The sequence below is a fragment of the Phacochoerus africanus genome, chromosome 13, assembly GCF_016906955.1.
Source record: "Phacochoerus africanus isolate WHEZ1 chromosome 13, ROS_Pafr_v1, whole genome shotgun sequence".
Classification (NCBI taxonomy): Eukaryota; Metazoa; Chordata; class Mammalia; order Artiodactyla; family Suidae; genus Phacochoerus; species Phacochoerus africanus.
In genome coordinates, this window is record NC_062556.1 from 16467228 (window position 1) to 16480662 (window position 13435).

The 13435-nt window shown below is 34.8% G+C and overlaps 1 protein-coding gene across 7 annotated transcripts in view; it reads left to right on the forward strand.

Moving 5' to 3' along the window:
- INTS6 (integrator complex subunit 6) overlaps positions 1–13435 on the forward strand; it is a 91521-nt gene that overhangs the window by 63003 nt on the left and 15083 nt on the right. For 5 of the 7 annotated variants that reach the window (XM_047756431.1, XM_047756432.1, XM_047756434.1 and 2 more), the window contains 6 exons: positions 1437–1620; positions 7365–7490; positions 8935–9089; positions 10667–10819; positions 10933–11065; positions 12395–12489. In XM_047756431.1, the coding sequence (XP_047612387.1) occupies positions 1437–1620; positions 7365–7490; positions 8935–9089; positions 10667–10819; positions 10933–11065; positions 12395–12489 (846 nt within the window). Of the gene's footprint in view, positions 1–1436; positions 1621–7364; positions 7491–8934; positions 9090–10666; positions 10820–10932; positions 11066–12394; positions 12490–13435 lie in introns of those variants that run through there. The other 2 variants (XR_007131515.1, XM_047756437.1) reach the window with 2 other exon arrangements.

A 13435-nucleotide genomic window follows, 5' to 3' on the forward strand; every position in this document is an offset into this window, starting at 1 on the left:
CCAAGTGCTGTATTCTCATCACACTTAAATATTGTTAATGATCCCAGTAACGTATGTTTTACATTTTCCCAATTATTACAAAGAACTGTGCGTTTGATTGTTTTGTCTCTGATTCTCTAGTAGTTCCACCAACCTCTCCCCCCACTTTGCTTTTCTGTGCCATTGATACATTGGAGAAACTAGGTCATCTGTCCTGTTGAGTGTCCCACATTCTGGGTTTGACAAATTGCTCCAGCTCCTATGGTGGTGGATAACTTAATCCTGTATTTTCAGTAGTCCCATTAAAGTGGTAGTTAGAACTGAAGGCTTGGTTAGATTCAGATTCAACTTTTCCTTCCCTTTCTTTTGCCTTTTCTTTCAATGTTATGTACTTTGTATTGTATCTCATCATGAGACACATACTGTCCGGTTGGCCCCATTTACTTTTGCTGAGACTGGTATGTGGATCTCTTGGCACAGAGGTACCCATTAGAATTGCTTTAAAACTTTTTATTTCGTTATTTATTTTTTGTCCTTTCTAGGGCCGCTCCCGTGGCATATAGAGGTTCCCAGGCTAGGGGTCTAATTGGAGCTGTAGCCGCCAGTCTATGCCAGAGCCACTGCGACGCGGGATCCGAGCCTCGTCTGCGATCTACACCACAGCTCACGGCAATGCCGGATCCTTAACCCACTGAGCGAGGTCAGGGATCGAACCCACAACCTCATGGTTCCTGGTCGGATTCGTTTCCACTGCGCTGCAACAGGAACTCCCTTAAAGCTTTGTTAAAAGTCTTAAAGAATTGTAGATTCTGATTGAGCAGGTCTGAAGGGAATGGGGAAAGCCATATAATAAAGAACCCCCAGCAAGAACCCTCAAACCTTCTGCCTTTACTCAGATGTAAAAATCATTACCTTTAATACAGTTAATATATAATTAGAGTGAAAAAATTTACTTTTAAGCAAATACTTTGGAAAGATATGTTTTTTTATAAAATGAAGCATATTTAAAATTATTACTGTGGAGATGTTTGAGGCTACTGTGGTGTAATAGGAGAACTATTGACTTCAACCCAGGAGGCCAGATCATTTATTCTGACATTTTTTTTTTATCTAGAAAATAGGAACCCTAAGACATTCATCATAGGGTTATTTTAATGATTAAATGAAATGATTTATTTGGAAGTAGTGCAGCACCTGGTGGTGAGTTATACTGAAATCTGAAAAGCAAGAACAGAAATAGATTTTTTTCCTTTGAGGTCTTCAGAGTAAAGCTTAAAAAAATTGAAGTAATAATATCTCCTGTGCTGTTTTAGCTATATATATAGCTTTTGAGCTTGTTTTTTGAGTGATAGGAGACTAATGACTCATGATGTAATTTTAATGTAAGTGTAATCATTGTGGCCTTGTGGGAGAAATAGTGTGTGGAAATCTTACTGTTTTTCCCCCCTTACTTTCAGCTCCATTTACCTCTTAATTCTCCTTTGCCTGGAAGTGAATTGACCAAGGAACCTTTTCGTTGGGATCAGAGACTCTTTGCATTAGTGTTGCGGTTGCCTGGCACGATGTCAGTAGAATCAGAACAGTTGACAGGTGTCCCTTTAGATGACTCTGCAATCACACCAATGTGTGAAGTGACAGGCGGTAAGTGTTTTGCTGGCAGTAATTTGGTGACTTAAAGCAGAGTTTATCTGAATGTTTTAAAATGTGCATTTCAAAAGTCCGTGTTTGTTTTTGTTTAATAAGTTAATATTAGAAGTTAATAAACATATGGTTTTAAAACTACATTAATGAGGGTCTTTGATCTGATTTGAATAGGATGTAAATACTATTGGATCTGCTAATGAATGATAATTTTTTTCTAATCATATAGAAAATGCTGGTATTTGAAGTTGTTGGACTTCTTTTTTTTGGCTGTGCCTGCAGCATACTGAACTTATATTCTTATCTACAAAGATTGCCAGTGATTTACAAATGCACGGTATTATTTTCTCAGAAAAAATGTTTATCCATATAATGATTAATGCCTGGTTAGGTAGTTTTCCCCAGAGGCAAAGAGGAAGCTGGACAGGTTAGAAGAAACAGGTAGTTGTCTCTTAACCAGCTAGTCCATGTAGTCACTGCTAAGTGTGGAACTGATTAACAGGTGGATTAAATTCATATGGTTATGTATTGAGTGCCTGCTGTTTACCAAGCACTGCTCCATACTTCAGCATTCCTGTAGTGAATATGACAGGCACGGACGGTATTCTTACTTTTGCGGAGCATTTTAGTTCTCACTTAGGGAATTTGATACTAAAAAGTCCAAGTCTGGCATACCACTGTTTCATCTGTGCCAGGGGTTGTGACATGGTCTCCATACACTGTCAGAGCACTGCTGAGATTCCGTTATAACAAGCCAGCTATGTGAGTTAAAGGAAAAATAAAAGGTCTAAATAGAATTTTAGGTGCTTCTAAAATTCTGTGAATTTTGGAAATCTGCAAACTTCACAAACAAGAAGGGTACCCTACATAGGTAAGTGAAGTAGATAAGTTAGGAGAAGATTCCCAAGTCATTGTTGGTAATATCTTTCAATGACCCAGGAACCTTAGTTGCTAAAGGTATTAAGCAGCTTTCCCCAAATTTACATCCTGAATCTCTTCTGATGTAGTGGTTTGCTTCTTTTCATGCTCATGCTAGCAATAATGGAAAGCTGCTTAAGTGCCACTCACATTTTCATATATATTAATAATATGTTTTCTTATTTTTGGAAGACTGTTGACTAAAAATGTTTTTAGGCTAAAGCACCAGAAAAGTAGAAAATTTAATATGCATTGGTGCTGCACCATACAAATATATAATCAATGCTAACATTGTGATCACTACTTATAATTCTGTGCATTTTTAAACTTAATAATAAGAGTAGCGTGTGTACATTTATTTTTTCAATTATAGAATAATTCATGTTCATTAAGGAAAACTTGGAGAGAAATTTGTGTTGCTAAAGTAATTGATTAATATTTTGTTTTTAATGCATACTTAAAAATTATATATAATTGTCACTGTAAACATTTTTCTTTCATCATCAGGTAATTAATGAATACTCTATGCCAAATAACTGTTTTCAGTCTTGGGACTACAGCACGAATAGTAGACAGAAAGCTTACATATTTGGACTGTGTGACAGATAAAATCATATAAAATGAATAAGTAGTATTTTAGGAGTGCTACTTACTGTGTAGAAAAAAAGTGGGGTAAGGGTGCAGAGAGTAACTTGAGGCAGAGAATGAGTATTTCTGAGAAATCTTCTGAGAAGACTTTTTTGGTTTTTTTTTTAAACCATAAAGCTAAAGAATATGCTTACTCCACTTCGAATCAATTTGGAATATTGCATATCCTTGGAGATTATTATACTCCTTATCTAAAGAAGTAAATAAAACTAATATTTCTTTTATAAATTATATTTGCATATCTCTAATTTTGATGTAAAAATTACTTGTTCGAATAAGGATTAAATCAGCCCTGGCTGTATCTTAAAAATATGAATCCTTCTAAAATCATTGTTACAGCATGTTCATCAGCCTTTTTTTTTAATTGAGGTGCAACTGGCATACACAACATTATTTTAGTTCCAGATATACAACATAATGATTCAGTATTTGTATATATTGTGAAATGATCATCCCAGTAAGTCTAGTGCGTTTGAACAGAAACCTTGAGTAATGGTATAAACCATATGAAGATCTAGGAGAGGAAATCATAAGAAAAGGAACAAGCTGTATATTTTTGGAAGCAATAGGAAGGCTGATATGGCTGGAGCTTATGTAGAGTAGAACTAAAGAGTAAAAGATTGGTTTAGAGAGGTGGGCAAGGGCCAAATATTGAATAGCCTTTTAGGCCGTAATACTTTTTATTTTCCAGGTGTGATGAGAAGCCATTGGAAGGCTTTTTTTTTTTTTTTTTTTGCTGCACTTGCGGCACATGGAAGTTCCTGGGCCAGGGATTGAATCCGAGCTACAGCTGTGCCAATGCCGAATCCTTAACCCACTGCACCAGTCCAGGGATCAAACCCGCACCTCCACAGAGACAGCGTCGGATCCTTGAGGGCTGTTAATAGGAGGTGACATCTGATTTGTTTGAAAGATCCCTTCAGCTGCTAGATGAGGATGTACTGTAAAGTGGTGAGGATAGAAGCAGGGAGACTAGTAAGAGAGAAGTGTACTTTGATCTAAATTGCTAGGTTTGGATATGGTGCAAGGCGATCTGATGGAAAGGAGAACTAAGGCTGAGGGCAGTGAGGGAAGAAGGAATCAAGGATGATTCAGTTGGCCTGATTGGAGGTGAATGGCTGGGCCATGCACTGAATAGGTACTCAGAGGAGAAGCAGGTTGAGGAGGGGCTCAGGGATTATATCAAATTATAAAAACATGCCTAAGAGACATGTTGGTGGAAGTACTGAGGATAAAAAGCATTTTACAAGAATTATAAGACTTTTTTCAATTAAATAAAAATTTAACTTAGCCTCTATAAGGAGTGTTGTCCAACTTAGACATGTTCCTTTTGTCTCTTACCCATTTTATTAAAATCATCATCTAGTATACTCTGGGGGGAAAGTAGATTTTGTTTTGTTTTTGTTTTGTTTTCTTTCACTTTACTACCTTCAGACTCATCATATTTAGATTTTTTTGTGGACCCTACATAACCACAAGTGAGCCAGCTCCTTGACTTAAAAGTGTGTGCTTTTCTCACAGATATAATTAGGGATCCCAGAAATTTTATTCTTCGATACAAAGTGCTATACATTTCCAGGAGGTGAGTTTTGACATAAAGAATAAGAGAAACATAACATAGGTTATAGGTTCACTTTGCAAAGATAGAAAAATTTGGTTTAACTTTGAAAAGAACTGATGGGTTTTTATTATTTTCTAAGTGTTTCAAGTTTATATACTTTTTCTCCAATTTTTATAAAATGTCTTTGCTAATAATTTTATTTCATGCAAAGGTCATAAGTGATTTACTTGTATTTTTCTAATCAATTAGTTAATGATACAAGTTAGGGGAGTAGAGAGAGGATTGCCACATTTTATACTTAAAAACTTTTTTTTTTTAATGACATCTTGGGAATATCCTTAAATATCATGAAATAAGATACCAACCTTTATAAAATTTTCTAAATACTCTGATTTAAGACAATCAGCCTTTTAATGTGTTGTTTTATGTGTATGTTTAAATTTACTCAGAAAAAAAGATTTTAATTTGACAATTCATTCATATAAGTATGATTCCATATAGACTTTCTATTTTAAATACTGATTTTGAATTAGCATTATGATTTTCAGGGAACTAGGAATATCCAGATGAAAGTTTCATATACCTTGTAAGGGTTTGAATCTTGGCTGTACTACTGTATACTAACTTGGATACCTTAGTTAATTTCTCTGTGCTTTAGTTTTCTCTTTGGAAAATGGAGAAAGTAACCCATACGATTGTTGGTAGGATGAAATAATACAATAATGTTATTGCGCCGCCGCACTAGCTTGGTCAGTAGAACATGAGACTCTTAATTATGTGATTAGAATAGTGCCAGGTACACAGACACTCAATAATTGGTGGATATTTTTATAATTATGGCTCTCGTTGTGTACAGGTAAGCCATCTGTTATGTGATACTTGTTTTTCTAAGTAAAGCTTACTCTGAGGATTTGAATCATACTACTGCCTAATACTATCTTTTCTGAGTAGCCTTTAGCAAATCACATGTTTAATGTAAATTGAATATACCGTGTTTGGTAATAATTTGTTGAATTTGTTAAAGATAGGATTTTGCCATTTTGAATTTATTACAGATAACATTATGTTTGATAAAAGATTTTTGGTGTTATTTTTCAGCACTGGTCTAGAGCAGCACACAAATAGAAATCTGATATGTTACATATATAATTATAAATTTTTATAGTCACTAAAAAAGAACAGGTAAAAATCATTTTCAATAATATTTAAATCAGTATGTACAAAATATTTCAACATGAAAATGATATTTTAAAATGAGGTATTTTACATTATTTTCATATTGCATCTACAAAATCCAGTGTATAACTGTGTATCTCAATTTGGACTAGCTACAATTCAAGTTCTTAGTAGCCATGTGTGGCCAGTGGCTGCAGTATGGGATAGCATAGGTCTAGATATATTTATTGAAAATCTGGTTTAAGAAATCTTTGCACTTGTGTCTTTTCCTTTTCTTTCTTTCCTTTTCTTTTTTTTCTTAAGGTTGTACCTGCAGCATATGGAAGTTCTCAGGCTAGGGGTTGAATTGGAGCTGCAGCTGCCAACCTATGCCACAGCCACAGCAGTGTGGGAACCAAGCCGCATCTGCTACCTATAGCACAACTCATGGCAACACCAGATCCTTAACCTACTGAGCAAGGCCAGGGATCGAACCCACATCTTCATAGACACTAGTCAGGTTTGTTACTGCTGGGATACAGCAGCAACTCCCACTTATATTTTTTCCTTTTTCTTTTTTTTCTTCTTAGGGCCACACCTGAGGCATATGGAGGTTCCCAGGAAGTTCCCATAGAGGTGCAGTGGAAACAAATCCAACTAGGAAACATGAGGTTGTGGGTTCGATCCCTGGCCTCACTCAGTGGGTTAAGGATCCGCCGTTGCCATGAGCTGTGGTGTGGGTTACAGACACGGCTTGGATCTGGCATGGCTGTGGCTGTGGCATAGGCTGGCAGCTGTAGCTCCGATTAGACCCCTAGCCTGGGAACCTCCATATGCCGCGAGTACGGCCCTAAAAAAAAGCCAAAAAAAAAAAATATATATATATATGTTAAAATATACAAGAGGGAAATTCACTTAAGATAGGTAGTCAGAAAAACATATGCTACTATCTGTATATTAAAGTGCAAGTACTTAAAATATGCAGTGCCTGCTAGCAGATCAATTAATAATTATTGAGTATCTGCTGTGTCCTTAGTATTACTCTTTAGTGATAATACTTGTTTTAAGCAGGAGTAAAATTTTGGGGGAGTTAATCAGATGCTGTGTATGTGCAATAAAGTTAAATTGTATTGGAAAACAGTTGGAGATAGTTTTTTATATTTATATATATTTTAAAATCACATCTCACACAATATATTATATGTAGTGATTTTTTTTCATTGTGGTTTGTTCAGACCAAGATTTCTATTTTCTTTATACCTTTAATTAGAAGAAAAAATTTATATGATTGATTGATGACAACTATTTTTGTTTTGTTATTCTTCCATTAGATGATGAAAAAGTCAAACTTTATCATTGAATTTTTGTAAATCAGTATTGTCAAAAATCCTACTGGGGTTCTTCCTTGTTAAAAGTAGTAATTTCTGCAACTAACAAGTTCTCTTTATTCTTTTTATTTCAGGCCGCTCATACTCTGTATGTTCTCCAAGGATGCTTAATCAGTGTCTGGAGTCCTTGGTGCAGAAAGTACAAAGTGGGGTAGTAATAAACTTTGAAAAAGCAGGACCAGATCCTTCCCCTGTAGAAGGTATTGCACTTTTTTAAACAGACATTTTAAACTTACTTGATAAAGTATTCAACTAGAACGGAAAAATTACTAGGATTTGGCTTTAACGTTGACAAGGCCAAATTATAAGATAACAGAATGACTGTCAGTAAAGAGGGAAGATTAAATAGGGAAGTCAAGATAATGTGATAGTCGTTCAGTAGCATCACCTTTTTAAACTGGTTGTTCATAACCCTAAGAATTTGTAAGAGCCAAAAACCTTTTTAAAGCTTTTACAGATTAGCCTATTTCCTTTTTTAGTTTTGCAACAATGATTCTCTCTAGTATATACACTTCTTCCATGTCCCTTAATTTACAAGAGTATTCAACTCTAGGTGTTTAATTTCTTAACTCTGTTTTTTTCTAAGAGGCAGACTGGTTGGTGTGGTTCCAAAAATGGAAAACTAGCCTTTACCATTTAGCTTGATTTCTATAACTCTTTTAACTTGATTCTTTTTAACTTTTAAGTGAGCCTCAATGGCTTTATTCTAATATTCTGTGATCATGAACTGTTTATATTAGCCAGAGGGTATAAGAAGTTTCACCAGAACTAATGGACAGCTTACATCTGGACCCTCTGCATTGTACAATGTAGCTTATGTAGCTTATGACAAGAATTAGAAAGTTGTTAATGACACTTGGCAGGGGTGATCTGCTAGAATGGGTAACTGGGAAAAAAGTAAGGTCATAAAGATGAGGTAATGGTACCCTCAGAGGCGATTATAGGGAAGGAGCAGAAGGTGGTAAAATTATTTAAGTTGTATTGCTGTGTCTGGTTTAAAAAACAAACTTACAAAAAATTAAATTGTTGGACGTGCAATGTATTTAAATTATTTTAGGACTGTACTTAGAGTTAGGCACTAACTCGGTGTTTATTAAACAGTTGAAGAGAGTTATTATTTTCTAGAACTGTTTTAGATTAAAGGTAGATGCCTCAAATCTGGATTCGCATATTAAGTTTTTGTTTTTGTTATTAGGATTTAATTAAGATGATTTTAAAGAAATATTCATTTAGCAATACTTATACCTTGTATTTACTAAGCTAGGCATTGATGAAAAAGAAATTGGGTGTTTGTCCTTATCATCTGGTGGGAAAAAAACCATTCATTAAACAAATATTTATCGCAAAGTATGTTTTACATACTCTAATTGGGCAAGCAAAGGATGCTGTGGGACCGCCTTTCAGCTGTTGAATTCATAGTTGGAATTTGCTGGTGTTACTCTCTAATGAATTCGAATCTAATCTGAATGTCAAGCCTTAGTCATAATAGTATTCTGCCATGTAAGAAAAACGGGAAAATCTAGAATTTAACAAGAATTAAGACAGTTTTACTAAGTAACTATAAATATATAATAATAAATATAATTTGTATGTTTTTTTCCCTTAATGATATATACTTTCTTTGTTGTAATTTTTGTGCTATAGATGGGCAACCAGATATATCAAGGCCTTTTGGATCCCAGCCTTGGCATAGTTGTCACAAACTCATATATGTCAGACCAAATCCTAAAACTGGGGTTCCTATAGGTCATTGGCCTGTTCCAGAATCTTTTTGGCCAGATCAGAATTCTCCAACACTAGTAAGTATGAGGGAGACTGTGACTTTGTAATAGTAATCATTAACTGCTTTTCATACTGGTTTTAAGTGTTACTATTATTAAAGATATGGTTTATCTATAGGAATTAGATGTTCACAGTGCTATGATAAGCTATGACTTGCTTCAGTATACTATGTTGTTACTGGTGTGGTGGTTAAAAGGCAGATAGGGACCAGACTGTCAAGGTTCTTTGTGTGTGATATTAAAAGAAAAGAATCTGGCCCTATTTTTAGGTGATTGACTGCTACTTTTACCCAGTAATTTGAGATAGGAAAATTATATGATTATATTTCATGGCATGGGATTGCTTGGAGGAGGCTGACTAATTAGGGAGACTAATTAAAAATAAACAGTTGTACTAATCTAGTTTGAGACGTGATGAAGGCGTGAATTTGATTAGTAAGAAAGTTTAGAGTGCTAAGATGAACATTTAGCATGGACAGAAGACAGTACATGCTGAGAAGCTGCCATGTTTATGTGTCTAAGTGGCTTAGAATTTGTGGTACCATTTAATCTATGTCTTTGTGACAGTTAAATATGGAGGAAAGGGGGAGACATTAAGGATAACATTTAGGTTTTAAGAACAGATTTTGTGGTTTGGGGGCCAAAATGATGAATTGGGTAGTAAAATGTCTGAGGGCCCTGTAGAAGATTCAGGTTTTGGCTAATAGGCACTTGGATACAGAAGAGGAATGAGAACGATGTGCTCCTAGCACAGTAGGTTTGGGAGCCGCTAGTGCATATGGATAGTAATCAAGGCTAAAAGGGAGTCCTTTATGGCTGTGCTATTTCACATTATTTCCACATATTTCCACATAGCTCAGAGCTTCACCAGTCTTCCCTTGGTAAGATTTTTAAGAAGGAGACTATTAAGGGGGGGGAAGTAGAGTAACATGTTTTGTTTGTTTTTTCCTTTAAAGTACTGTGGTTTGTGCAGCTCTAGAACAAAGTTGAGTGTATTTATTTACCACAGGGTAACCAATACCCTGAGTAGGGAAGGAAAAGCATTAGAACTTCTATTTATGTTTACTTTTTTCTATTTTCAACATTATTTTGATATATATCTTAATATATACTTATAACTTAATTTATAAATAAATTATAAATTAATATATATACCTGTGTTAATATACTTTATATTCAAAAACTTGTACTGATCAAAGTGTATGATCAGTTTGGAAGCCTCTACTATGTACAAGTAGTTAAATTGCTACAACTGAGGACTAATGAACGTTTCTGTTCATTATTTGTTTCTTATATATAAAAATTAATGAGTACTTATTTAATTCCGAAATTTTGCATTTGATTTTTCTGATAAATTTGATTTTAAGATCTGTAAAGGTCTAATCTTTATAGATTTTGAAGTGTTTTATTTTCTCGTGTATAGTATATAATTTAAGCATTGCATTTAGGTATTTTCTTGCAGTGTAGTGGTGCTCTCATTAGTAAATGAAACTCTCCCTAGCAAAACTGGGTAAACTTGGGTAGTGAGGGATGCTAAAAAGAAGTTTGTTTCTGGTGCTCTCTGTAAAGAGTAATGATAAGCCTTTCTCCTCTAGCCACCTCGTACATCTCATCCTGTAGTGAAGTTTTCCTGTACAGACTGTGAACCAATGGTTATTGACAAATTGCCTTTTGACAAATATGAATTGGAACCTTCACCGCTGACTCAGTTTATCCTGGAAAGAAAATCTCCTCAAACGTGTTGGCAGGTGAGCTAAACAACTGTAGTGATTTGAAAATTTAAGTTGATTGAATCAGTGGTTTTATGTAACATTCTGCAAAGGTTATTAAATAGGAAGTTTTAACCACTCCTTTTTAACAGGTATATGTGAGCAATAGCGCAAAATACAGTGAACTTGGCCATCCCTTTGGTTACTTGAAAGCCAGTACAGCACTGAACTGTGTCAACTTATTTGTGATGCCTTATAATTACCCAGTCCTCCTTCCCCTTTTAGGTAAGTTATTCTTGTCACATTCTCTGTGGCTTAACATACATTGGAATTTTCCTAAAAACAAACTCTGGGAACATCTCTTAAGTTTTCTTGTCTTCTGGAAATTAATGAAGGTTTTCTTTCTTTTTCTTTCTTTTTTTTTGGAAATATTGAAGCTGTCTAAGGTTGTTTTATAGCAACCTGTACATGTTTCTGTTAAATTGAAAGTCAGCATCAAACTTCCTTTGATTCTGCAAACTATTGAAGACTTGTATTTTAAATTTCTAAATTAAATATTCTAAGTTTTTTACAAGTTAGATTCTTATATAGTTAGAATTGGTATGCAGGCCTTGTATTTGGTAAATAATTAGACATTTTGTGGAAGCATATCATTTATAAGATCTAAGTGTGTTTTCTTTCCAAGAATTTATCTATACTTTAATTTTCATTTGGCAAATTTTTCTTTTCTTCTGGCTGCAGCATTCAGCGGCTTGATGTGGGATCTCTGTTCCCAGATCAGGCATTGAACCCATGCCGCAGTGGTGAAAGTGCTGAGTCCTAGCCACTAGACCACTGGGGAACTCCTGGCAAATTTTTTTTTTTAATGACTGAATTAAAATAATATAATAAGCCTAAAGTTGGTTTCCAGGGACCTCTTGGCTATAATTTTTTGAGGGGTAATGTTTGAGAAAACATCTTTCCCTTCATGGAATTGCATAAGATTTAAAAGTTATAATCAAAATGTTAGTGGTATACTTTATAGAAAACATCATGCCTACTTTGTTTCTGTCTTCAAATCCGTTTCATGTTTAGATTTTCCTTGTGTATTTCATGATTCTCCCTTTATTATAACATATTTTAGACTATAATCGGCACCTTTTCATTTTTAAAGTGATATTACTACTCAAAACTGACAGAACCAAAAATTTTTTACCTTTTAAAATTTTTTTAAAAACACAGATTTAATACATAAGAAGGCTGACTTTAAAAATGAAACTTATTTGGAGTTACCATTGTGATGCAGTGGTTAACGAATCTGACTAGAAACCATGAGGTTGCGTGTTCGATCCCTGACCCTGCTCAGTGGGTTAAGGATCCAGCGTTGCCCTGAGCTGTGGTGTAGGTTGCAGATGCAGCTCAGACCTGGCGTTGCTGTAGCTGTGGAATAGGCCAGCACTGTAGCTCCGATGCAACCCCTAGCCTGGGAACCTCCATATGCCTTGGGTGAGGCCCTACAAAGCAAAATAAGTAAATAAATAAATTAGTAAAAATTAAAAATGAAACTTAGTGGACTTGATTTTCATGTGTGAAAGCAGTGAATGATGATCGTTTGTTCACATTATCCATTTATAGATGACTTGTTTAAAGTACATAAAGCAAAACCGACATTGAAATGGAGACAGTCATTTGAAAGTTATTTGAAGACAATGCCTCCCTACTATCTTGGGGTAAGAATATCGTTAAAAACAACTTGTTATAAGATTTTATATTATGCATATAATTTACTGTAGGGATTCAGACTTTTATTTATTATTGTTACAGAATAAATGTCATGAAAATTGAGTGTACAAATGCCTCTATAGCTATAATGGGAGAGAAACGTTTCGGTGTTGTGTAGAGTAATGATGGTGATGATGATCAGGAGAACGTGTGTGCATATAATGCTTACCCAGGCCTGGTACCATCCTCCTCTAATTCATATGGTAACCCTCTGGGGCAGAAATCACTGTTCCTGTTTCACAGATAAGGAGACTAAGTCACTGAAAGATGAAATAATTCATCCAAGGCTACATGGCTCTAGAATTTAGGCTTTTAACCTCAGTTGTACTTAAGTTTTTAAAATTGCAGTCTTACAATTATTTCTCTTTAAGGGTACAAAAAAAGATTTGTATTGCATTTTCCCCTAAATCTCCAGAAACCTGTTTTAAGCATATATTCTCACAGAAACTTGTATTTTTAGAACCATGAATTTTCTGATTATTTAAAACCTAGTGTATCATAATAGGTATTTAATAATGCATACATTATTTTGTGAAAAGTAACTTCTTAACAAAAAGACCTGCATTAAGAGCACTTTAAAACATTACTCCTGCTTTCATTGCAGGAATATTACAGCATTTGACTGTAACTAAGCTTTCTAAGTGGTCCTTAATAAGAACAATAATTCCTTGAGCTTTGAAAATCCTATGTAATAGTTGTAAGAGAAAAGTCATGTGTGTCTAGCATATAGTGCCTGCTATGTGAGTGTAGTAAAAGCAGGAACACTTGGATGTGAACTGTTGCGTGTATTTGACTCATTGTATGCTTCACAGTCAACTGTGAGGATTTAGCCAAAGCTACATGTATATTGAATATCAGATCTGGAATTTGATTCCAGTTTGACACCAGTGCTTT